This window comes from Lentinus tigrinus, assembly GCF_003813185.1.
Source record: "Lentinus tigrinus ALCF2SS1-7 unplaced genomic scaffold L226scaffold_26, whole genome shotgun sequence".
Taxonomy (NCBI): Eukaryota; Fungi; Basidiomycota; class Agaricomycetes; order Polyporales; family Polyporaceae; genus Lentinus; species Lentinus tigrinus.
The window spans coordinates 106,416-131,636 of record NW_027137935.1 but is presented as its reverse complement, the minus strand read 5'-3'; the positions used below and the strand labels follow the sequence as shown (position 1 = coordinate 131,636).

The 25,221-nt window shown below is 57.6% G+C and overlaps 8 protein-coding genes across 8 annotated transcripts in view; 5 read left to right on the top strand and 3 right to left on the bottom strand.

The window, feature by feature from the left end:
- Positions 1-210: 210 nt before the first annotated feature.
- Positions 211-923, bottom strand: L226DRAFT_164013 (uncharacterized protein). The gene is made up of 2 exons (XM_067672575.1): positions 430-923; positions 211-358 (listed from the first exon to the last, which is right to left on the bottom strand). The coding sequence occupies exons 1-2, from the start codon at positions 805-807 to the stop codon at positions 254-256; spliced, it is 483 nt and encodes a 160-aa protein (XP_067532440.1). The 5' UTR covers positions 808-923; the 3' UTR covers positions 211-253.
- A 3,199-nt stretch (positions 924-4,122) lies between these two features.
- Positions 4,123-5,287, top strand: L226DRAFT_547122 (cyclin-like protein; the record flags this gene model as incomplete). Its single annotated transcript, XM_067682474.1, has 2 exons — positions 4,123-4,230; positions 4,283-5,287. The coding sequence occupies 2 exons, from the start codon at positions 4,123-4,125 to the stop codon at positions 5,285-5,287; spliced, it is 1,113 nt and encodes a 370-aa protein (XP_067532439.1).
- Positions 5,288-11,039: 5,752 nt separating this feature from the next.
- On the top strand, positions 11,040-11,967 carry L226DRAFT_163937 (uncharacterized protein). The gene has a single exon (XM_067672573.1). The coding sequence runs from the start codon at positions 11,341-11,343 to the stop codon at positions 11,809-11,811; it is 471 nt and encodes a 156-aa protein (XP_067532438.1). The 5' UTR covers positions 11,040-11,340; the 3' UTR covers positions 11,812-11,967.
- A 39-nt stretch (positions 11,968-12,006) lies between these two features.
- On the top strand, positions 12,007-12,973 carry L226DRAFT_163901 (uncharacterized protein). Its single transcript, XM_067672572.1, has 2 exons — positions 12,007-12,796; positions 12,862-12,973. Exon 1 carries the CDS (start codon positions 12,154-12,156, stop codon positions 12,730-12,732), a length of 579 nt encoding a protein of 192 aa, XP_067532437.1. The 5' UTR covers positions 12,007-12,153; the 3' UTR covers positions 12,733-12,796; positions 12,862-12,973.
- Positions 12,974-15,216: 2,243 nt separating this feature from the next.
- On the bottom strand, positions 15,217-15,613 carry L226DRAFT_573540 (uncharacterized protein; the record flags this gene model as incomplete). The annotated part of the gene is made up of 3 exons (XM_067684871.1): positions 15,217-15,321; positions 15,388-15,482; positions 15,553-15,613. The coding sequence occupies 3 exons, from the start codon at positions 15,611-15,613 to the stop codon at positions 15,217-15,219; spliced, it is 261 nt and encodes an 86-aa protein (XP_067532436.1).
- Positions 15,614-16,462: 849 nt separating this feature from the next.
- L226DRAFT_537610 (argonaute-like protein) lies at positions 16,463-21,280 on the top strand. The gene is given in 20 exon segments (XM_067681347.1): positions 16,463-16,503; positions 16,577-17,286; positions 17,304-17,307; positions 17,413-17,582; positions 17,641-17,762; positions 17,820-17,883; positions 17,942-18,457; positions 18,515-18,703; positions 18,765-18,872; positions 18,925-18,950; positions 19,020-19,153; positions 19,215-19,279; positions 19,334-19,449; positions 19,513-19,608; positions 19,670-19,762; positions 19,816-20,096; positions 20,150-20,167; positions 20,232-20,421; positions 20,487-20,659; positions 20,717-21,280. The coding sequence occupies 19 exon segments, from the start codon at positions 16,855-16,857 to the stop codon at positions 20,890-20,892; spliced, it is 2,973 nt and encodes a 990-aa protein (XP_067532435.1). The 5' UTR covers positions 16,463-16,503; positions 16,577-16,854; the 3' UTR covers positions 20,893-21,280.
- Positions 21,258-23,557, bottom strand: L226DRAFT_547120 (amidase signature enzyme; the record flags this gene model as incomplete). The annotated part of the gene is made up of 7 exons (XM_067682473.1): positions 21,258-21,344; positions 21,402-21,487; positions 21,544-21,620; positions 21,685-22,211; positions 22,271-22,947; positions 23,006-23,188; positions 23,248-23,557. 7 exons carry the CDS (start codon positions 23,555-23,557, stop codon positions 21,258-21,260), a joined length of 1,947 nt encoding a protein of 648 aa, XP_067532434.1.
- A 996-nt stretch (positions 23,558-24,553) lies between these two features.
- Positions 24,554-25,221, top strand: part of L226DRAFT_562076 (uncharacterized protein) — a 1,602-nt gene continuing 934 nt past the window's right edge. Inside the window, exons 1-3 of the mRNA XM_067683486.1 lie at positions 24,554-24,653; positions 24,731-24,810; positions 24,864-25,145. Coding sequence (XP_067532433.1) covers positions 24,597-24,653; positions 24,731-24,810; positions 24,864-25,145 — 419 coding nt within the window. The 5' untranslated portion in view covers positions 24,554-24,596. The remainder of the gene's footprint in view (positions 24,654-24,730; positions 24,811-24,863; positions 25,146-25,221) is intronic.

Genomic DNA, 25,221 nt, shown 5'->3' with positions numbered 1-25,221 from the left:
ATAGATGGGATGCCAGTGATAGATGATGGTGGCGATAAGTATTGAGCGCACTTACGCTTACGCACCCGGCAGAAGTAGGGACGGAACGCGAAGTACGTACGTACAGAAGGTAGAGAAGAGTGTCCGCAGCCGGAGCGGTGATTCACTGATTCAGATCCAAGACATGATTCAATGACGATATACACTGTCGCCTGCATGTACAGTAAGTACGCGCGTGCAGGCACTGAGGCAGCAGTATGTATGTACTTACTACTTACGTGCGCCTGGGGGCACCCTCACGGCGAGTCTGTTTCGAAGCGAAGCGAGACCTGTGCAGTGTGCACCATCCCATCCCATCGCGAAAGCGGCGCCGGCAATACTGAGAGCGAGAGCGAGAGTGAGAGTGAGACAGGAGCCTGCCACGCAATGCGCATGCACCCGGAGACTCACCCATTGACACTCGGAGGCACCCCCGCCTCCAGATCCAGGATCCAGTACGTACAAGTGACGGCGACGCCGCGCCCGGCTGCCGCTATGACCTACCGTGAGGTGCACCGTGCCAGGTGCCAGTGGGGTTGCCGGTCGTGGCAGCTCCAGCTCGGGCTCTCGGGGGCCCGTGCGCCGTGCAAGCCGTGCAAGCCGCGATGTTGAATGCGGGAAGTTGGATGCGGGAAGTTGAATGCGGGAAGTTGAAGGCGATGGCATGGCGATGGCCGAGATCGGGTACGGAACGGTTCGCGCATTGCGCAACACGACTGCTTCCGGAAGCGCAAGTGCAAGTAAGTAAGTGCAAGTAAGTGTAAGTAACGTGCGTGGACCCGGGACCATGTGCGCACTGCACAGCGCACAGAGTAGAGGAGCCCAAGTGCAGTAAGTACTCGGTACTTAGTGCTATAGACAGCGGACTCCGGGCTCCGAGCGATCGCAAGGGCTTCGAATTCGTGCACTCGGAGTCGGAAGCGCATTTACTTACTGGCCTGGGACCTGGTTTCCGAGTCCCTACTTCCCATTTCCCACTTCCCACTTCCTACTTCCTCCCTCTCGCGTCTCGCGTCTCACGAATGCTTGTGTCTCGCGTCTCACTTCTCACTTCTCACTTCTCACTTCTCATTTCTCACTCGGAGGAAGCCCCAACGGACCTAGACGAGCACGAGCCGAGGAAGGAGCGGGTGCCGTCTTGCATACGCATACGTGAACGCAAGAGAGAGCTCGTGGAGAACTGCACAACGGCGCAACGGCATAATGGCCCCTCCGGGATCTCAGGGTGCAAGCGCAAGCGCAAGTGCCAAGCGCGGGTCTTGGTGCCATCGCGTTCGTTCGAGTTCGAGTTCGAGTTCAGTTGCAAGAACCTGTGTGGGATGTAGGTCGTCTTGCCTCTTCTTCTCGCCACTCGCGACTTGCGTTCGTATGGTGAATCTGGGAGGTCTCCTTCTGCTGGTCCTTCAGCCTTCCCTTCGAGTTGTGGATAGTGGCCGGACTTGAGCAGGATTACTGTTTACTGTTTCTGTAGAGTACACCTCGGGCCTGTTGGTGGCAGCGAGAGAGGGTCACTCGGCGTTGGTCGCTGGTCACCGAGCGTTGTATGAGCGGCCCTTGTGAATCCGGGGGCGCGCGCCATAGCCAGTCTGTCAGTGACTCGTGCGTCGAGCTGGGAGCAAGGAGCAAGAACCAGAACGAGCGCACCTAAGCGGGCGGATGGACAGACGGACGGGCGGAAGGAAGGAAGGTAAGAAGACAAGAAGAGAGGAGCAAGAAGCGGAGAGAGCTCCGAGGGTCCCAGTCCGGAGGGTCATCATCATCATCGGCTGTGGAGGCGTCTGCGGACCAGGCGCACAGGACCGTCACCGAGCGAACGCAAACGCGAACGCTGATGATGCCGATCCTCGAAACCACACTCAGCTTTGACTGGTGTACTGGTGACTGCGGTGGGATCGGGATCGGGGTCAAGGTCGGGGTCAAGACCGGGGCGGGGGCGGAACGACTTGGTATCTTCGCCCGGCTCGGAGGAAGCTCGAACTTGAACTTGAGCTTGGAAGACCTTAGACTCAATCAAGACTCGCCGGAACTCTAGAGCCTCGGGGCCCGGGGCCTGTAACAGTTACAGTTACTCACTGTTAGAGTTTGCGCGTCGTCGGAGTCGGCAGGCGTGGTGGCGTCTCGGCGCGGGCGGTACACCGTGTGTGGGGAACTTTGTTCGCTGAAGCGTCGGACTACAGTACAGCTGATGCGTGATGGCGTTCAAGTTGAGTCTTGATGTGCGTTGTGGGCGGTTGTCGTCGTTGCCAATGCCAATGCCGTTCTGTCGAGCGACTCAACACCGAGTGATGGATATTGAGCGCTGAGCGCTGAGCAGTGGGCATAACGAATTGTAGGACCTGTATGAGGTTGGAACTTGGAAGGTGGAACTGAATCTATGAGTAGAGTACCGGTCGCGGGCGCCGAGAGACGTCATCGAGGTGGACGTTGTGAATGCTCGGAAGCTGTTGTTCTGCGCGCCGGATAGACAGAAGACGGAGGACACAGTCGCTGAGCTGCTGACGAGATGAGATGAGCTCTGCGGAGTGGACGCGATGGTGGCCTTCGCGTGAGTACAGATATGCCCAATCAATCGCAACGCCGTGACTCGCGAGTCGCGACGGTCGTGAACCTGCAGCTGTAGCTGGATACGGATATGGATATCTGAATGAGAAGGAGAAAGCGTGAGTCAGACAGAGCGCACACAAACAAGGCGTGTCTGCTATTGTGTCTGCGGAGCGGTGGCTGAGAAGGACAAAACGGGCGGACAAACAGGAGGCCGGAAAAGGGGAGGTGGAGTTCCTTGCATGACGGTCGGGGGCGCCTTGTGTATGATAGGGGCGCCAGACGTAGCTCTGGGACGTCGGACTGAGACTGGGGACAGGGCGCGAGGGAGCGGATCTGGTCGGGACAGCGGACAGCGGCGGCCAGTTCTGTTCAAACTTCATGTAGCAAGGTTGCCAATCAGCAGTGATTGCAAGCGCGCGGTGGATGTCCAAGGCCGACGGGAGAGCGGATCAGGCAGTGGAGGAGCTGTGTTGCTGCGACACGCGTTGTGACTGAGGCGGGGCGGGGCGGGGCGGGCATGGAGTTGCGGCGGGAGAGGAAGCCGGCGCAGTGAACTCTGGCGGTAAGTATTGTGTGCGCGCACATGGCTGGCGTTCAGTAAGCGGGGCACGGGGCACTGCAAAGAACGTATCCTTTCCGCACGCGAGAAATGGTAAGTAATTTGGAGGAAAGAATCAAACTTCCAGATACTTTGCTCAACCATACGTTTGAACCTTTTCAGCCTTAGAAAATATTCTCGCAACCTTTTCTTACCCTAGAGAGGTGCAGTAGCCGGAGATTCATCAGCCTTTCGGCGAATGATAGATCTTAACATTTCACTTACCATTTCATGATCATTTCCTGAATAGGCAAACGATGACGGGTTTCTTGTGGGGGCGGTGCAGGGAGGAGGGGCGCGCGGGAAGGTCCGACATCGGAAGCGGGGTCTCTTGGACCAGCCACAAATGGGTCCGTCCGGCGCCTGCGTGCCCGGGTGTTCCTGGCTGTTACCCCACGCGAGGCTGCCGGACGTATATATCGTCCTGCGCTCCTGGGCTGGGGGGGTCGTCCCTGCGACGTTTCACACTTTTCTCTTCCTCTGCCTCTGCGTCCTCGTCCCCGCCCCGTCCTCTGGATCTGTCGGTCGCCCGCACCGCTCTGCACACGGACTGTACGTACTCTGGCCGCAGCGTCCATCTCCATCGCCTCGCGCCGCACAAGCGAGTCGTCCATACACGCCCTTGCCTCGTTGCAGGAAGAGTCGCACGGTGAGTGGACGCGTTTCCCGTGGAAGGATCGTGGTCAGCCGGGGTTCCGGATCAGAAGAGGGCGATTTGAAACCCAGAAATAATTTTTGTGTGATGGGACGGGCGCGTGCTGGACAAGCGCGGCGGATTTATCTTAGCGTTCGCTGGCGCCCATGTTGCACGCCTGCCGGAGGCCTCGGTAGACCCGATTTCTGACCACTCCCCTCCCACTCGCCCGCTATGCTTATATCAACGCCTCTCCTCCCAGCCCTTGCCCCGCAAGTCTCCCCTTTGTCCCCGCGCCTCCCCCTCGACTTCGTCCCTCCCGCTCCCCATGGCTGCTGTACAAGGTCCCTCCACTGCTCGCCACCCCTCGCCATTCAGCAAGAGACAGCCCAAGATCTCTGCGCGGCCCTCGGGTTCGAGTTCCTCTCACTCTGTGGTACGTCCCAGGCGCCACCTCTCTCCCTATAGCCGCCCACACCCTCATCTAGGACCCATACTACGGCCATGAAGAGACGGCCAAGCTATGTGCAAGATTCGTCACGCATTTGTTTGCGTGTCCGGACTTGCCCCCGCTCTCCACCGCCGTTCCTCCCGCTCCCTCCCCTCCATTAGCCAACTTCATCGCCTACGCCCTCCATCGTACGCGATTACACTCCTCCGTCACCTTTGCCGCACTCTACCTCCTCCAACGCCTAAAAGCCCGGTTCCCCGCCGCGCGGGGCTCCTCGGGCCACCGATTATTTATCTCGGCGTTCATGATCGCGTCAAAGGTCATCTGCGACGACACCTACTCGAACAAGTCCTGGTCCATCGTCGGCCAGGGCATGTTCGCCCTCCGCGAGATCAACCAGATGGAGCGCGAGATGTGCTCCTACCTCGAGTGGCAGCTCAACATCGAGCCCAGCGCACTCAAGGAGTTTGAGCAGAAGGTGCGCCGCGACTTCAAGGGCCTCGGGCCCTACCCCACCTACGTCCTCCCGTCCCCCGCGCCCTCCCCCATGCCCTCCACCACGCCCTACACCGCACAGGCCACCGGCACCGCCCCCGCGCCCTCCTTCGCCGCCCGCTCGCAACAGCCCCCATCGACGTCCCCGCCCAAGCCCATACCGCCCCCCGTGCCCGTGCACGCCGGCGCGCCCCCATACTCCTCGTCCTCCGCCCAACCCTCGTCCGCGTCCTCGCCCAGCACCCCCGAGACTCCTGATACTCCCGAGTCGTCCATGTCGACCTCGACGTCACCAGCGTCCAGCGCCCCGCCATCGACGCCCCTGGGGTATGAGGACAACTCGGTCCGGGTCGTCGGCAGCGGGACCATCGGCACCCCGATCCATATCGACCAGGCGTCGCCGACGACCGCCGCGCATATGCCTGCCCCGGTGCCTTCGGCGACCTCGGCGTCGGCGGCGGCGTATGCGGCACAGAGAGTGCCTGCGGTGCTCAAGAAGGCGAAGTGTGGCGATATCTTTGCGCGCGCGAGCCCGTGTGTGTGGTAGGCGCGTCGCTTCTGCTCTTCATGGATTCGCGTTCGGCTCTCGTGCTTGCTGCTCTGCTCGACTGCCAATACTTGGTTCGCCCGTGTTTGGACCGCCGCACCACACCATCACCCCATGGCCCGCGCTTTCGGCTTCTTCAAGTTCTGCATTACTGCATATACATTATGACCACATGCTCCGCGCGCGTGCTCTCCCGCTTCTCGGCCCTCGCCTCGCCTCTCCTCGCATTGCATCGCATCTTCCCCATTGCTCGTTGGACTAAGACTAAGACTAAGTATGCTTATATACCCGCTGCCCTTGTTCGTCGCGGGCCTCCTCTATCGCCTATCGCCTTGGGAACGGGAACCCTTTCACCCACCACCACCGCTTCCTCCACTACGATGTTAGGGCCGGCGCGCCCTGTTAGTGTTTATTATCTCCCGCTTCCCGCTTCCCTAACCCCGTCTTCTACTATTAGTACTACGCATCCCCGATCCCGATCCTCTCTCGCATTGCTCCTTGCTCCTCTCTCATACGCACGTCACTCCCACGCACGCACGCACGCACGCATCATATACATTTTTCTCTTTGTTTCGCACTGGTCGCATACATATCCCATATCCCATATTACATATTCCATATATCCACCTTACCCGCACCCGCACCCGTACCCGCACCCGCACTGCACCTCACTGCACCTCACTGCACCTCACTGCACCTCCCAAGCACACACATGTTGTATTTGTATCCGATATCAGATATCCGAAGAACTTCAGGCTTTCAGAACTCAGAACTCAGAACTCAGGCTCGTGAACTCCCCAGACCGAGAATCCCCCCCGAGACCAAGAACTCGCCCCAAGACTATATACATGACCCCCTCGGGTAGTTTATCTATCTCGCTAGGCACTTTGCAGTTCGCACTTGTACTTACGCTTAGCCCCCCCATCCCATGCACAGGCGCATGCACAGACGCATGCTGAGGAGCGCTCCTCGCGCGTAAAATGGTATACATACATACAGATACGTACGGACGCGGGACGTGATAATCTTTCTCTGTTTTTTTGTTTTGCTGTCAGTGTCTACCTCTTCGTGTGCCCAGTGTGACTTCAAGCTTCAACTTGGGACAGGTAGGTTTGTAGGTCGGTTCACGAGCGTACGAGCATGAGCCGTCTCCCCCATAGCATCCTCGCCGCCCGGAATCGGGCCGGTGACATTGACACCGCACCACACCACCCCGCCCCACCACACCCCGCCCCACCATGCCTCGCGCCTCACGCCAGCGCAGGTGGACGGAAAAGGAGGTAATGAATCGCGTCTATGTACGCGTTTACGAGTTTACGCCGCTACATACGCGAAATTCGAATCAAGTACATAATGAGCATCGCAACGGGGGCAACCCGCCCGCTCGCTCGTGCTTGGCGACGTGACTACTTGTGCTAGTGACCAGTGACCAGTGGACTGTGGCCACGGGTTGCGCTGTACGTGCTTAGCCGGGAGCCACAAGTTCCATTCGGCCCTCGGGTTTGCCGCGTGGCATATGCGGGGCGCGATCAGAACAGAAACAGTCAGAGAACCGGGGTGAGCTCGATCAGGGCGGGAAGGCCGGGAAGGAAGTTCCACTCGACTGCCGTGGCTCGTGCGCGGAGTCAAGAGACTCGGTGTGCCGGCCACAAGTTACAACTTCAGGACTCGAGAGAGCTGAGGAGACTCAGTGGCGCGCGGCGGGTGCCTGAAGGTTATGAGCTGGTGTGGTGCCATGTGGTTTCGGGTGAGTGCCAGTGCTGCAGCTTCCAGTACTTGAGCGTTGCCACTAGTACTGAGTCAGAGTAAGTAGCGTCACCGCGTAGATAATGGCATAGTGTTACGCACTTACCCCGTTACGACCGCAAGTCCGCGTATGCGTATCGCGGCTCAAGTGTTCAAACGTTCAGACCGATGATTTTTGACGCGCCCAGCGGAAGCGAGACGCCGGAGGAGGAGGATCGCGCGACGCGCGCGCTATCCAGGTCTAAAATTCTTGGCTCAGCGATCCTCTCCCTATCATCCATGTGGCTTGAGCTGGCAGCCGTCTGTCTGTCAACGTCCAACGTTCAATTTTCAACTTTCAACTTTCAAGCCAGCACTTAGCACTTAGCTGGAGGCTGTCCGGGTGTGGCGAGCCTGAGGCTTGAGCCAGAGCCACTATCGATGGTTTCGAGTTTTGGTCTCTCGAGTCTCGAGGCGCGACCTGAGGCTGGAGACTGGAGACTGGACAGTGGAGGCGCCTGGCGGCCCAGGGAAGCAGGGAAGATAGCTGGAGTGCCGGAGGAGGCTCGAAGGGGGCTGCTCCGACGTTCATGCACATTGCACGACGCGCATGGCGTGGCCAAGTGAACTTTCTTATCCCGGTACTTAGCATCCGTCTGGGTCTGATCTGATCTGGATTCTGGATTCGTCAGTGTCGTTACGCACGCAGTAAGTAAGTAGGGGGGGCGGCATGAATCCCGTCGTCCGGTCTTTTCGCGTAAGTATCGCGCGACGCGAACGGGCTGGGTTTGGCAAAGGTGTGGCCGGCCGCGGCTAGGCTCTTCGAAGTTCGCAATTCGAACGTGGAAACGTGGAAGTCTGTTGAAGACTTACATAGAAGTCTTGTTTGCCCTGGTTGACCGCTGACCGCTGTGCTCTCGCCCCTCGCCCCTGGGGAACTTCAGTCTTTACGCGGTCGGTACTCGATACGAGTACCGTCCGGGTACCTAGCACCTACCCGCCTAGCTTGGAGGACCAGGTTACTACTACTTAGCCAGCCGCGGCCCGCGGGCCGACGGTCGTCCCTATCTCAGCTCTGCCAGTGCCACCGGCACCCGTGACTGTGGTGGTGGCTGGTGACTGGCGGCTGGCCCCCAACTTGACTTGAACGTGAAGTTTTGAACGAATTGCCATTGCCAAGGTTCCGAGTGGTCGCGAATGGCGCCATCGAGCCTCGATGCGCGACGTCCCGAGGTCCCGAGGTCATACCGGTCCTCAAGTCATGTACTGCCACAGTCCACTGGTGCACTTATCGTTCTGCATCCGTCCCGTTCCGACGGAGGACGGGACGGGATGTCGACTTATCGGGCGTAGTCACTAGTCACACTGTCAGGGCCTGGACCTGGGCGAGGTGGGAGGCGCGACTACCCATATCGGGACAGGCTATACTGAACGCTGGGACGCTGGAGCGCGTGGATGGTGGCGGGATCAGCGGCCCCCGGGCGGCGGCACGTTCACGTGTTCGATTTCTGCTGCACCATCATGCATCAGCGCATACTGGTACTGATCCTGGTACGTCGGTCGGGCTCACCGGGGATTGGGGGCCGGATCGGATGGGGGCGGCCTCGTGTTGGGCGCCGCGTGCCGCGTGCGGGCTTGTTGGTGTTGTTGGTGTCAGTTACATGAGTACATATGGAGAACGGTGTGCTGTGTGGGTGGTTGGAGGCGACTGGGGTGGACTCAAGACCGGGGTGGTACTAGCAGTGGATACGCCGCTCGACTGGGCAGGCTATGACCGGGGCGCTGGGAGCTGAGACTAGTATGTTGTGCCCATTACAATTTACTATCCATGGTGGACGTTTCGAGGAGGCGAGTGAGCTGGATATCGATAAATGCTGTGGGGTGTGGGCTGTTGTCCCCGTGGTACAAGGCAGGGAGGTGATGGATGCGATTGATTGGAAGGATGTTGGAGGTCGACGTCGATCCTTGTTGAGGCTCCTGTTGTCATGCGGATGCATCGGTACGCACCTGTAGTCACTGGTATCCCGGCGTTCAGATATTTGTTGTACTGGTGTCGTTACATCAGTTGTTGGATGCAGTATGCGGGAAGGTGGACGATGCGATATCCGATTCGCAACAGCGCGGTGTCCTCCATCGTGGGGCGTTTGATCGATTGCAAATCGTCATGGGTGGTGCAGGTTCTGCGGGATACATTTAGCACAACATGTGCATACATTCTGCGGGTGTACGCATACAACGAGGACCTCTGTGGATGAGATGAAGATGGGAAGAAGAGCGGAATATTGGATTTGCTTGCTCTGCGACGCGTTCAGTATCGTGATGACATCATCGCCCAATCTGGCAGTATAGACGCCGGATGGGTTCGGGAACTCGGAATTTCGAGCGGCGCGCGTTGTTATCCTCCTCTCCGCTTCTTTCGATGCCACAGTCGTATTCAACGCTACACCTACGCTGCAACGCTTGACTTACGCTCTAGCGACGTACGTACTCATGACGAGCTTCGCGGTCACGCGCAAGATCTCGGATGAACCTGCAGGAAGAGCACCATCAGACTCGAGAACTGTACAGTGCGCGATGGCAGACCACGTCTACGACATATGGAGGATAGCAGTCGCTTCTTGGTGTCAGTGAGGTGAGTCAGGCATCCTCCTTCCACATCCTTCAAGTCCTGGACGACCGGCGGGCGTCGGAGATCACGGCGCTCGCTGCTGCTGCTTGTCATCCCGCTGGGATCATTACATATATGGGTTCGAGGCTGCAGCGTGTATCACTGTAGTGAGGTGCACTCGGGTGTACTGCGCCTGGAAGTATGCTGTTCGGCATTGCCTGTCGTCGTCTCGTCGACATCGATTATGACAATGACACCGTCGTGCCCGGGCCAGCGCGCAGGCTGTCCTTGGGTTTAGAACTTGAGCTTGAGCCATTGACCGTTGGCGACTTGACTTATACGCACAGTTTCACTGGACTGTGGAGGAGGAGATGTCGAGTTGTCATGGAGTCGCTCTATGATGTGGCTTTGCGCAGGCGATGGGGATGCCGCATGCGGCTCCCGGGCGCCCTGGTCGAACTTCCGAAGCTTCAGATGTCTCTCCGCCGTCCGGTGCCGTCATCAGCACGGGCACGGATTTTTGCTCTTCTGATCCACTCTCGTCCCTGCAGCTGCATGCCGCAACCCCAATTGCGGGCTGAACCACTCTTGTGATTCACTCTATGAGCATCGTATCCACGCCACCGCAGCACGCTGCACAGGCAAGTCTTGTTTGTTTGCGCCTAGTGGACGACAAACACGGTGTGCAAAGCCTCGTGGTGTGGATAAGGTCTCACGGACATGAAGAGACGTTCTTCTAGCCCGCACACGTGTCTTCGATTGGAAGCGTCGCTGTTGATTGACATCCCGAAGGCAGATATGTCGCGACATCTGGATCCTGTGCTTGGTCCCAGTGAGGTCAGGGGGACCGATAGTCTTTGCGGGTTAGACAGATTTCTCGCAAGATGGCCATCATATTATCATAACCATAAGCATGCTGATGCTTGTGCATTGACTGCTTTGGGCATCGCGACAGAGGGGAGAGTATGTGGGTTCATGGACGCGAGCTGGACAGTAACGACGTCGCTTCGCACGAGCGTGCGCAGACAGCACGCTTGACAGGCGACACGGCAACTTGACTGGCAGCGAGGAGTGGTGCGAGAGTGGACGAATTTCGGACTGCGTCCCGGGACGGTCCTCGATCGCTGAAATACTGTATGCGACCTCGATCCTGAATCTGAATCATGATGCAGCCAATCGAGCCCGCTCCCGTGTGCATCCGTCACCCGTGGACGTTCCGTGCCCTGTTTCCGATGCGCTTATCGTGCCTGTCCTAGGTGCGGTCGCTTGCCCGTAGCGCGAGTGCTACCAAACGCCTGCGAGCAGGCTGATACACGCCTGTTCGCGGTCTTAGAACGCTCCAGGGATCTCTGACCGCATGAAGCCTCGAGGAGTGGCTCGGTGTCACTGTGGTATCGTGCCACACGAACCTGAAAGTCTAAATGATCCTGTGCACGCGACCTTCTTCTTCAACTTGCAGTGTGGGGGCTCGCTTCGTCCAGCCGGCATCCCCATGTGCTATGAGATGGGCTTATGAGGCTTCTATCATGGGGTTGAGTGCCGCCTGATGTTTGTTCCCAAGCACACAAGCCCCTCATTGTTACAGCGCGACCGTACAAACCCCTCATCCTAAGTTCTAACGCTCAGCTCCAAGCCCGGGAGCAGAGAGGGACGCTTGCAATGGCGCCATGCGCGTCTGGCAGAACAGTGGCCCAACTTCGAGAGTGTTTGAGGCGGACGTATGGGCGACAAAGACGAGCAAATATTTGGTATTTGGCAGACGGGTACTCGTGCGCTGATCCCCCTCCGTCGGAGAGACTCAAGAGAAGCTGATATCTCTCAGGTGGCTGGGAATCAATGTACCAGGAGTCCAGGACCAGGACACATGCGTCTCCTGGTACATAGTGGGAAGCCTTCTCGGACGTGGCTGGTGGGATATCGTCGGCGCCCCGAAGCTTTGCGGCAAGTCTCTGCAGAGAGATCATCGTCCTCGCCGGCGGCTCAGGCTGCGTCTGATGGGAATTTGGAAACAATGATGCATGATGCCCTTGTCAGGCCCGGAAACTCAATTGCTCGCCGCGCGTGGGGTCCGAGGTCCCGAGACGCCGTCCCGTACGCTGTTCGGAGTGTCACTTGCAACTTGCTTTCATTGACCTCCGTCCGGCGTACTCAGCGGCGAGCCGCGATATCCACATGCATGATGCCTCTCTAGAACTCTGCCTATGCACAGATATCCGGACAGAGGGATAAAGCACATGCGAGGTGGCGATTGTGCTTCCTGCGCAGCGCACACGGGTCTTCTACGGATCGAGTGTGTACCGCGGCGGCCTTCCCTGTCAAGCGCGAAGGCGGAGAACTCAGAAGACGCCTCGTTCCCCGAAAGGCACCGTGCGCTGGACCGGCCGCGGATGCGGACGCGGCGCCAGTACCTAAGTACTTACTCACTCGCCGGACCGACCTGTACTTGCGCCTCGTTATCGGCCCCCTTCCGAGCATCGCCGTTCCCCAAAACATCAATCCGAATCCCCACGGCGTGCACTGTGCTGTGTGCAGTATGCAGTATGCATTGTGCCTCCCGAATGCAGCGTGCGCGGGGCACGAGGCGCAGTTGCCAGTTGCCGAGCCTGCCCTCCTTTCCTGGAATGGCAGGCTGTTTGTACATCCGGGCTGTTTAACCTTCTGCGGCGACTTTGTCGAGCTCACACGCAGTGCGGCCGTTGGCACGTTGTGTGGGGTGTGGTCAGGTGGTCGGCGAGTTCATTGTGCGTCGCACAGCCTCCGACTCCGAGTCCTTCCCCCCGACTCAACCTCCCGTCCTTGTCTGTGCGATTCCCATCCGGGACGGTCCCGCGACCGGGACAAGCGACAAGCGGCGGCGTTGTGCATGTTCCATGGCATTGGCAGGACGAGCGAAAGCGGCTGCGTGAGTGCTGCTATGCACTACATATGTACTTATCGATGCTACGACGACGACGACGCTATTGTAACTAAGGCCGGCGGCCCTCGTCCTTGTTCCCTGCCCGCCGCCGCTTCTGCTGCTGATGGTGAAGAATGGAAGCACCGCGCAACGCTGGTGCAAGTGCAAGTGCCGGTGCCGGCGGGACGGACTAAACAGGGCGTCCTTGGGACTTAGAAGGCACAAGGGCCCTAGCGGGTCGCAACTGCACGATTGCACGAGGTACATGTACATGATGGGGGTAAGTGCGCAACAGAAAGTCTCGTAGCACGACGTCGGACCTGCGCTGATTAACACGCTTTGTAGGCGTTCCTTCGACCCCGCCGTTTGCATTTGCCGAGTCGTCGATCGAGGAAAGGAAGCACCGCTGGTCCCGGCTGGGTGTTTGCTTCCGAGATACATGCCACTTACCACTTACTACTTGGCCTGTGGTGACGGTCGCGTGGCGGCCACGACGCACGCCTTGACATGGCCCAACAGAATTCCAGAAGAGTTACTAGGTTAGGAACAGCCCCGGCGATGCGGAGGGCGTGTCAACGCTCAGCGCGCGGCCGTAGGAGTCGCTTATGGCCGATGTTGGCTATAGCTATGTATGTCATCTAAGGCACGTCTTGCCATGGTCGATCCTCACTTCTCAGCACTCAGTTCAAGTAGCCCAGGCGGCCTAGTCGGGCTCGCTTAGACTCAGGCTTCTGTGCACATTGCACCCCCACCCCCACACACACACACTTTACCATCCAAGGCTGCGAGTGCGACGGACCCGGACCGGACTGGGGCACCTCAGACGTACAAACGCACGGGACGGCGCGCGGGCTCAGGCCTGCCATGTCACTACATACATAGTACGTATTAGTCGTACGGCATGGGGCGTGGACGGTAGCCTGGCGATATCAGGCTCGCACGGGAAGGCCGTGAACTTGGACTTCGAAGGTCCTTGCGCGGACCTCCGAAGTCAGCGCAGCTGCGCACGGCAGGTACCCGGATCGGTGCTGATGCTGCTCGGTTCGTCCTGGCGGTCCACAGTGAGGGTGGGTGAGTTCTTTGTTGGTATACGGGATTCTGGTACACGGGCTGATGTTGGTTATCAACATAGGCTCTTGATCATGCAATGTTGATAGAGGAGTCCGAATGCGAGGCGACTGGCCTAACGACGTGAAGTGAGCACTGAGGACTCTCAACCGCGAGTCCCCGCTTTAACGCCGCGCGTACCTCATTGTCCGTGAACGCTATAGCTTCTTTTTCAATCAACACCCATATGTCAGTGGCTGAACCTTGCTCTCGCACGTCGGAGGTCCCTTACCTAACCGCGCAGCTCATCCTTACGGCACCGAGGACCAGAGAAGGAAGCGGCAGGGCGCGACTTCCAAGTTTCAATGTCGAGTCGTTCTCACACCGCGCGCGCGGGGCTTCTCGCCTTTTGCCTTGAGGCGAGATTATCTGCCAGTGTGGGTGGCTCGAGTCCGACTAGGGATCGTGTACTCGGAACCTTGTATGGGTTGGACTGCTGCTCGAGCGGCTTCAACTTCAGGCCGAGGGGAAGGTGAGTGGGTTAGAGCTGTTTCGGTCTCATCCGTATGTCGATCATGATCGTATAGACTGGCCATCCCCGTCGGGCTCGCAAAACTGTATACTCGCAGTATCGCATGGCGGTCTTCTCGCCCTCGGTATGCCCCGGGTCCCGGGAACGCCATCCGTGACGCACCATGGCATGACATGGCATGGGAGAAGCCTGAAGGCAGGCAGACGGTAGGTGCTATTACGTCTTGCCGCGCGTTCTCCACTCTCATAACTACATACTGCATACCACATACTAGACGGCACAGGCTGGGTACGTGCGTGCGTCATGAGCGCACCGATCAGCAGACCGCATCATTCAGCACTCGCACTCGGCACTCATGGCCGGGTACATAGGCAAGATAGGCTTCAGCCTTCCGGCCTCGAGGTAGAAGGCCGGCTGCCTGCAGTGTGCGAGGTCAGGTACGTAGCTGTACTTGCTGTCTTCGAGTGTCTGTACCCGTACTGTGCGGTCCCGCGATGAGCCGGGAGACACAGACTCCCGGGGACTGTCGGATGTCGGAGCGGTGTGTCTTCGTCTTGTCGGAGTGGCAGTGGTCTCCGCGGCGCCGGGCTAGGATGCGAGCGTACTTGTATCACTCGGGACTCAGCGTTCAACGTTCGGCGCTAGCCCTGGTTGATACATGTAACTCAGAGTGCCTGAGGGCGTCTCCTCCCCCTCGCTCAGACTAGTAGGTTAAACCTCGACGTGACGAAGTTGCCTTCATGAGTATCAGAATCGGGCTTTGCGGAATCACCCCTGCTCATACAACTGCTTTATGCAGGGTTCAGATTCTACTGCTGAGGATGAGTCGAGAGCAAGTGCCGAGGCGCAATCGCATACCTCTTCTGAGTCCACTCAGGCGAGCAGAGTTTTACTGCGAAGGTCGTGCTTCCTAGTAACAAGAAGTATTCTCATGTGTGGTGGATGGTGTTCTACATTGCGCCCTGATGAATTAATTGTGGATACATAGCGATGCAGTGTCAACGAATGGCAGTCCGAGCTGCAGTCCCTGTGGACAATCGTGATCTGTACGAATGATATGGTAGCCGTCCGAGTCCGTCTAGGCTCGTTCGTCGTGACTCCGAGTCGTGAGTGCGGCATGATTACAGAAGACCCGCCAGTGCGACCGCGGCCACGAGTGCCCCGGAAGACACTGCTACGGATCGTGATGCACCCGAAGTCGTCTCGACGGCGACGGTGCCGTTTGCCTGGAGGATAAGTTCGGTCAGCGTCCAGTTTCGAACGACGACTGCTCAGTCCCGGTTCATGCTCACCCCGACACATCCTTGAGGCCCTGAGCATGCCGCGTTGTGGCTCTCAGCGATGACGTTTGCCTGCTGAGGGTCGATGGGTGCGGGTGACGCGGCCGCTGTGGATCGAGAATGCGTTAGTCCAGTTGAAGTTTCTCGGCTGAAGCCTGAAGCGACCCGGGGACGTACCGAGATATGCGAGAGAGAGGAAAATGAGCGTGAAGGTCTTGGCGATGCGGACAGAGTACATGGTCGGCGAGATGCAGTGGTATCAAGGTTGTGTGGTATATGTGTTCTTCGTGCTGACTGGGGACTTCCGACTCGGGAGCCGCACTAGGATGAGGAGGGTCGGTCAACGAACGATGCAATGAGCTCTGAACTGCGTCAGTACTTATAGTGTCTTTTCGTGAGACACTCCTCTCTTGACAGATACTTTGTTCTTACGCGATGAGAATCCCCTCATCCTGTTGTCGTGAACTTTGAAGGGGAGTTCCGTATTTGGTTCAAGGTCTGCGGAGGAAGCGACACGTGCCACGTGGAGGATCGAGGCCCGGCAAGATAGACGCGCGTTTCTGACCTTGTTCTCGCCCTCATGTTCCCAACGTCCCAAGTTCTGCGTTGTCGGTGAGTAGAGAGGCTTCTACTTGCGTTGCAGCTCTACTGACATCTTGTTCAATTGGTTCAAGCGTTAAACATATGAGGGCTTGAATCGCGGCATAGGCGCCAGTCGTCCGAGGATGGACCTGGCAACGACTCAAGGACATATGTTAGTCCTATGCAATCGCATGTGCATGTGACCCACGACGCTCTTGTTATTAAAAGTAACTAAGATTTTTGCCTCTGCTAACCATGCAACAGACTATGTGACTATGCCCGTCTCATGGGGCAAACCTCGGTGATCAATCCGATGACCCGCGCCTCATGCCATTCGCGCCTCGACATGTGTCCTGGTGTCTGGCACCCGTTGCGAGTCACAATCGAACACAATCTGCTTCTCCATTCTTAGGATGCTCACCTCGATCGTCGGGAAGCCATCTATATTTGACCTGCTCATCTCAAGATCTTCTTACCGCAGCACGCACAACATCACAATATCAACCACTCAAGTCGGAATTCGCTGGAAATTGTGATGCTTGGCAGGTATGTCATATACGCAATGGTGTGTTTCGTCGTATACTGAAGAGTCTTTTGTATGGTCTCCGTCGCGAAACAGTCCTGTATGTACCACTGACCAGCCTCTCGGAGGGGGCCCGCAACGCGAGACTCGTGAGCGAAGCATTGCCCTGACATTAACGGTGTTCTCGCCGGTCTTCCATTCAGGTACCGTACACGGTGAAGGGGCGTGGCCGTGCACCACGTTCATACCTACCGCAGCAAGCACCCGCAGCCAGTCTCTCTCTCGTTATAAGCAAGGACTTCTGCTTCCTCCTCGTGGCACTCTCCTTCCCCCCTCGGGAGTCCATCTAGAGCACTTCGACGACTATCAGCAACATGCCACCCCGTGCTCCTAGTGGCAACGTCCCTGGAGATCGCGGTAGAGGTGCACCCCGCGGGAGAGGCGCTAGAGGTGGGGCTCGCGGTGGACCTCCAAGCAGCACTCCGTCCGGTCGTGGTGCACGCGGCGGTCCTCCAAGCGCGGGTGGCCCCCCACCTAGTTTTCGGGGAGCACCTCCGGGGCGTGGTCGTGGTCGCGGTCAGGCCGGCGCACCCTCGGTGCCAAGTCAGACTACAAGCGCGATCGGTGCTGCCCCTGCTCGACCTCCTGACGCACCCGGTATAACTCGAGCCCTTCCGGACGCACGTGCACATATCACAACCATCGGCGTGAAGCGGACGGCGTTTGGCACGAGCGGTCGTTCTTTGAACGTTTACACGAACCACTTCGTAACGTCTACCCCGGAGGGAAGTGTCTATCACTATGATGGTACGTCTCTCGCTAGGTTCGCAGAATTGAATCCATCGCTTACCCCTCCCTCGTTCTATGTAGTTGGTACGGGTCCGCGCATCTTCTTGCAGTGTTTCTCTCTCACGCAGTTCATGTTGACATAGTCATCGACTCCGAGAACAAGACGCTCCCTGCACGTCTTAATATGGAGATCATAAGGCGCCTGCAAACGGTGGCCGCTCCAGACGTGTTCACCCCTCCAGCGGTGTATGACGGGAGGAAGAACATGTTCGCTCCACGGCAGCTTCCTCTCGGACCGGACGACACACGAGAGGTATGCGAATATCCCGTCATTCACGTTCAGACATATTGTGCTGATGTCCACTTCGCAGTTCACTTTCCCGTTGACAGACACGCCCGCCTCTTCCCAAGCACCTGCAGCGGAAGGCGAACGGAGACGGGGCCCCAAGATGCACAAGGTCAAGCTGACCCTCGTAAACACGATCAACACAGAGTACGTCTTCGTCGTTTTCGTCGGCTTCGCTTTTCCCCCTGACTAAGCATCCTCCAGGGTTTTACGACGGTTCGTCGCTGGAAAACAGTCGCATGACAACGATGTTCTGACAGCCATCACGGTAAGTGCTGTCAGGGATTCTTCATGAACGCCGCCGAACTTAGTCTAATACGTGGTAGGCTTTGAACGTAGTCATCAGGATGCAGCCGTCCTTGGACTATCCATTCAACGTGAGGTCGTTCTTCACCAACCGCGAGACGAAGGACATCGGGGGCGGTATCGTCCTCTGGCGTGGTTACTTCCAGTCCGTGCGCCCCGCCATCAACCGCCTTTTGATCAACGTCGACATCACCACTGGGTTCATGTACAAGCCCGGAAGCATCATCGACCTTGCTCTCGACTTCCTCAGTCGCCAACGTGATCCAAACATGCTCGCACCAACCCGGGGATTTCCCGAGAGAGAACGTCTGAGGCTTCAACGGTTCCTGTCCGGCGTCCGTATCCATGTGCAGATTCCTGGTCAAGCTCCCGCCGGACCTACCTCTCGCAACCCGCGTCCGGTGGCGAAGCTCACGCCCGCCGGTGCCAACCAGCTATCCTTTACCAACCGAGAGGGTAGGACCGTAACCGTCGCACAGTATTTCCGGACGGTTCACAACTACACCCTGCGCTTTCCGGACATCGTGTGTGTTCAGGTCCGTCGACATTTCCCGCATATACATCGATGATCTATATGCTGACTGTACCTACAGCTTGGGTCCGGGGCGCAGATTCCCATGGAGTGCTGTGTCGTCCCGGAGGGCCAGTTCATGCGCAAGCAGGTCCCGCCGGACAAGGTCACCGACGTACTGTCCTTCGCAGCAAAGAGCCCCCCGGAGCGCTTGAACAGCATACGCGAGGGGCTGCGAACCCTTGCCTACGGCCAATCGGAATACGTGAGGGTATGTATCTTCCTGCTCGTAAATGGAAAGAAAGCCGCTGACCGCAGACGTCGTCAACTAGGAATTTGGTATGCAGGTCGAGGAGACCGCCGGTCCCATGACTGTGCAGGCCCGCGTCCTGGCTGCGCCGACCCTGAGGTACAGTAGTGAGAGCAAGCAGCCCACGATAGTAAGCGATCTTCTACTCTGTTGCCTCTGTCTTGCTCAACGTGTTCTTGCAGCAACCTAGGGATGGTGAATGGAACCTGTGAGTTGTATTTGAGGAGTCAGTCAGCCAGAATTTGTGTTCGAACTAACTTTGTGCGAATATGACCAGGATCGACAAGAAGTTCTATCAGCCGGCGACGATCAACCGCTGGGTCGTGGTGATCTATGAACGTCAGCAACGTTTCCGGCCGGAGATGGCGCGGGAGATGGTCTCGGGCTTCGTTCCGATGTTCCGAGCTACCGGTTCGTGCAATCATACTACTGACCCTTGTTCTCCGTCGAGTGCTGACGCCGTCATCCCTAGGCATGCAGATCCGAGAGACGGATCCAATCATAAGCTATCAGCACTCGGCCGGAAGGATTGCAGATGTGAGTATCTCCTAGCTTGACGCGGATGTGTATTTGTACTCATCATTTGCATAGCAACTACGTGAGGTTGGACGCCAATGCTTCGAGAAGAACGGGAAGCAAGGCGGCCCTGAGCTTATTGTCGTCGTCCTCCCAGACAACTCTGCTGATATGTATCATGCGGTGAAACAGTACGTCGTCGTATCAGCCTCGTGAGACAGGAGCTAAGAGTGGCGATGACTTGGTACATCCAGCTTCGGTGACATCACCCAAGGTGTGGCTACACAATGCCTCAGTAGCATGAAGTGCTCGCGCGCCAGGCCTCAGTACTACGCCAACGTCTGTCTCAAGTACGGCAGCAGTGTTACGTCATTCTCGCCCGGATTTGTCGCTAACTTGACTTCAAACTAGAATCAACGTCAAGATGGGGGGCATCAACGCTGTCCCGGAAGCACGCTCAGTCCCCGCACTCACCGACCCGCACAACCCGACAATCGTTATGGGGTACGTGCATCCACCACACTACGGATATATGTGTGCTGACTGGTAAATCTCAGTGCGGACGTCATTCACCCGGCACCCGGCACGCAGGGGCGTCCATCCTTCACATCACTCGTCGGGAGCGTGGACTCCGACACGTCGAAGTATGTCGCCGAGTGCCGCGTGCAGACCGGGCGCGTGGAGATGATCCAAGACCTCCAGAACATGGCGGAAGGCGTCTTGAATCTGTACAAGAGCTATCGCACCGGCAAAGAGAGGAAGCCCTTCAATTTGAAGAGGATCATCTTCTACAGGGATGGCGTTTCGGAGGGCGAGTTCCGAAAGGTCATTGAGCAAGGTGAGTTGACGTCGTCTTATTTAATGACGTGCATGATTCTCAAGGCTGTACAGAGCTACCACAGTTGAAGGGTACGCAAGGCTTGCGTCAACGTCGATGTGGATGCTTGGGATACTGATGTCTTTTGCGAACTAGCTGCATGTGTAACCCTTGGAATTCAACCCAAGATCACTATGCTGGTGGTCGGGAAGCGTCATCATGTGCGGTTCTTCCCAAGGAACACACAAGAAGCCGATCCTAGCGGGAACTGCCCTGCGGGCACGATCGTCGATAGCGACATCACGCATCCCACCGAATTCGACTTCTACCTGCAAAGCCACAGTGGATAAGTATCATTCAATCTGGTGACTTGTATATCGACCCTTAGGCTGACCTCTCGCCCTTCTCTACGCTTAAGCGAGGCAGGCAAGCACCCGCAGGACCGACTTCCCGCTCAGCTCATTATAATGTTCTCTACGACGAGAACAACTTCACTCCGGACAGCTTGCAAGCGCTCTCCTACGCGCTCTGCCATGTGTATGCGCGCGCAACGCGCTCGGTGTCTATCCCAGCCCCGGTCTACTGTGAGCCATCTGTGGCGACGTCGTTTCTACCGAATATCCATTGACGCCTCATTATAGATGCGGACATCGTCTGTGCTCGCGCGAAGTTGCATTACGTGCCAGGCGGCCAAGATCTCTCCGAGTCCGGAGCGACGCAACTATCGACAACTGAGGCCGATAGACAGATGGAAACGTTCCGCACAGGCTTCAAACCGGTCCATGAACACACACGCTATCTAATGTACTTCTCGTGAACTGCTTCACCCAACCCTCTCTAGTTGCGCACCCAGACCAGCGTCGCATACCTCACACGCCGTTGAAATACCACTATCATACATGCAGAAACACCAACAAACCGCTTGCATTGTCTCACCGACTCGGAACTCCCCACTATTTGCAGTTGTATGTGTACTACCAGTATCTTGTGCCCCACTTGACCCGACAAAGTCTCTCATCGCACACTTGCACCAGCGTCGCATACCTACGCATCGTTGAGATGCCACTGCCACAATCACATAAATACCATTCAAACCACTTGCATTATCTCTTGTCCCATCACCGCTCTGGCAGTTGTATCTATCTGTAATACCAGTATATATACATCCGCTCGGGACAGACCTCAGGTAAACATGCGCGATCCCGTAACAACTGGTCGAATGATCCCCGCGTCCTGTAATTCTGCGAAAAGGTTGAACAACATCAGGTCCTGTACCGTCATCGTCAGCTTAGAGGCATCTCACGACAGTTCAGAGCATGTTCTTACGCAGCCTTTTGCAGCGATGAAGCTGATGGTCACAGGGAGGAACTCCGTCCGCCCAGTGATAGTTGAATTGAACGGTGCTTCGCCGACTGTCACGCACGGTCAGTAGAGTACACTGGCTGGCGAACAGGAGGAGCGAACTCACTGGGCACGACCATGTCGGGCACTTCAGCATGGACAGAGATGCGTCCGGATGAGAATCCTAAAGGTGCAGAGGGCGCGCTGTGACGGATCATCATGAGGGAGGTCTGCCTCGAACCAATCCGAGTCTTAGTGCCGCACACACCTTATATACCGATTCCGATAATTCGTCCTCCCAGAGCTTTGCGGATACAGCAGGATAGAGTCTGAGCAGGTGGTTGCGTCGGAGTGAACGACCGCGCTCGAAAACCAGTCCATGAAAATCGTCTTGTTGGCGAGGGCCTCCTCCTTCCGTCCGACAGGCAGCCCGCGACCGTAGCCCCACCGTGCGAGCGGAGCGGGATCGATGAACGGCGTACGGCCGCCGTTCGCAGCCCCGAAGTCGGCGATGAAGGGGTCGGCGACGAGTTGGATCTGATCGAGTGTGATGAGGTCTGCGTAGGTGGTGCTGAGGAGCGTCTGCAGAGACGGCGCGGACACGTTTGCCGGCTTCGTCGTGTTCCAGCTGCCCGCGAGGGTCATTTCGGTGCGAGTCGTGTTGAGGAAGCCTTCGAGCTTGGTGATGAACGTGTTGAAGGTGTCGTCGGTGGAGCCGGTGGTGGGCGGGTTCGTGAGGTAGCTGCTGCCGAAGAAGTCGACAGGGAAGAGGAGCTTCTTCGGGAAATGCGAGAACTGGAGCATAATGAGGATGAGCATGGTTTCGGAAATGCGCTGGTAGTCATGACACTCACCGATGTGAAGTTTTCGTACCACCAATGACCGGCAGTCGCCCACAGCCTGGCGTCTCGCGAGAAGATCCCCGCCGTGTCGAGCTCCGGCGACAATGGCATAACGTCGTTGAGCAAGACGGCACCATGCGACGGTCTGTTCCCGAAGACACCGTTTGCGCCAGCAGGGCCCCTCATCGAGCCCCCGGTATCGCTGCCGATAGCAAAGTCCAGCCACGGATAAGCCGCCACGGCAGTACCAGAGCCCGTGGACGAGCTGCTGCCGTCCTGGTACCCATCGCCCCGCGGGTTGTACGGCGCGTGGAGGTCGACCCAATCGTCAGTCGCGGTCTCCCCATTTGCGAACTGGGACGTCTTCGTCTTCCCTACGAGGACCATGCCGCCATTGAGGAGCCGTTGGATCGCTGGTGCGGTGGCCTCTTTGGGTGGATAGAGCTGCCAGAAGGCGCGGTTCCCGCATCCGGTACGGAGGCCCTTGACGTCGTAGATGTCCTTCACCGCGAGGCGCATGCCCGCGAGGGGTTTTTCGGCGGTGGGAGTGAAGTAGAGTCGGGAAGGCACGCCGACGGTCTCGGTGGCCGCGCCGGGGATTCTCGCGGAGAGGACCTGGAAACCTCCATTCCCGTCAGGGATCGTGCCGTAGACGAAAGATTGGTTCTCGTCGTTGTAGAGACGGAACACTACAGATCGAGGCGTTCACTACAGGGGTCTCGCAAGCACGAGGCTGCAATGACATACCTTCGAATATGTTGCCAGAGGCAGGTTCTAGCATGTACGGTCCAGCAGGTAGCGCGTTCATGAGTGGGACGCCAAAGAGATAGCTCTGCGACAGCAAGACGAAGTCGATGCCAAAGCTCCTTTGTGCGGTGAGAAGTGACGTAGACGGGAAGGTGCGGGTGCCGTTATACGTGACATAGATGCCTAAGAAGAATCGACAAAATGAGCACGCGAAGAATCGGCGTGACGAAAGCGCGACATACCAGTCAGGAACTCTTTGGTCCATACGTCGTCCCTGATGGACCAGTCGTTGATGGTGTCTTGCAGGGCACTGCTGTCGAAGACGAACTTGGAGGTAGGGATGACCGAGATGGGAACGAGGCCGCTGGACGCGCTCTTCGCAGCAACAGACAGCGCCGCCACGTCGTGCAATGCCGAGACCGGGGAGGGGGAGACAAAGTACGAGACGCCTCCGAGTGTGAGCGTGCGGCCTGTGCCCTGGATCGCGACTTCTGCCCCAACCCAAACGGTTTGGAAGACGAGGGCCAAGAAGGCGACAGCCCGCAGCAGCATCTTCACGCAAGAGTCGGCGGCCTAAAGATCACGTCGACGTGTCCGTGTTCTTATACTCCTGCGATAACGGTCCGCCGAATCTGCATGGGGAAGCGACTACTATATTAGCGGCCGTCGGCATCAGGCAGCCGTCAACGTACACTTACCAGCTGCCATCATCGTTTACGATACGTCTCGGTGCTAGTCCGGGCCTGCAGGCTGCCGTTGATCATTGGGATTCTGGGAATCGATGTGCTCCGAGTCGCTGCCCGCACGTTGATAGAAAGGTGGCATAAATGGGTTGAGCACAGTTGAAGCATGGGAACACGATAAGAGGGTAAGCGCGGGCTTATCGAGCACCGACCACATTGTCGTCGAGGAACCCGAAGCCTCGTATGCTGTCGACCGAGTGTCGACCGGCTGCCCCGGAGCGCGTCGTGATAACGTGACCGCGTCGGACTCATGTCCCATGCGATATCGGTTTCTCCTGGGAGCGTGCCAGCATGCGCGCACTTGAATCACTCCCATGGGTAAATTGAACATACTGATAGTGGAGAAAGGCGTGCACGACGCGAGTTCAAGCGGAATCTAATGCAGAGCCACTGATCACCTCAGGTCAGCTCGCACAACCGCGTTTGCTCAAGAGTGCATCTGGCGTACCTGTGCCCATTCGTTTGTGTGTCTCCTCGGCGCCCGTTTGCAGCTCGCTGTGCACGTAGTGAGAGACATTGTGAAGTGAGTGTGCTTAGGGAATCGTTCAAAATGTGGACTCTTGAGCGCTAGGTCTCAAGCCTCGGACGAAGGTAGGTCGATTCTCTACACCCATCCATCACAAGGACTTTCCAGCGAGAGAGAGCACAAATCAGCGAGACGACGTGTCCGGGCGAACTGCACCAGTGCGGTAGTTGTGCGAGGTACGAACTGGCTCGAGTCTCGACCGGCCCCATCACGTGCCGAGTGCGTCCGGTCGGCTAGGATGCAGTGGCTGCTCCTGCACGGTCACCTCCAACCATCTCCTGCTCGCACTCGTCTCGCTCTGCACATACCATTATCATCCATCATGGATAGTGAAAGACTCAAAAATCTGAGTTACTCCGAGCTCCAGCGAATTGCCAAGGTAAGAGCGCGTTTCGGTATAGTCTTTGACGGTGGTTTGGGCTCACGAACGCGATTCTTGCGCACCTGTTGCGACAGATTCATGGAGTCAAAGCCAATCAAAAGAAGGAGAAGATTGTGAAACAGTTACTGAAGGCATTTAGTGGTGGGCCTGTTCCGTACGTCTCTCATGCGTGCATTCATACGCGGGCTTTGGCTGAGCGTGTTGCAGGCTCGAGAGGGAGGCGGAGGCGGAGAACACTGAAGAGGAAGTCGTCAACGAGCCAGGAACAGCAGCACAGGCAGGACAGGCTGAACCACCTGCGACTCAAGATGCAGAACCAGCGGTGCAGGAAGTACCGGCCGAAGAAGACAGGGGGGAGAACGCGCCCGTCGCGATGCCCTCGCCCGGCAGCATGGCACGAATGATCAGCGCAATGAAGCCATCCATGTTCCCCCTCCCGAGCAGCCCTGTTGGACGACTGCAACCCGCAGACTTCTCCTTCAATTCAAGGTTCGCAGTTGGATCGCCATCCACCGACTCCATGAGCGGCTCGTCCGAGTATCGGTCGCCCGCAAGGGGGAGGCTT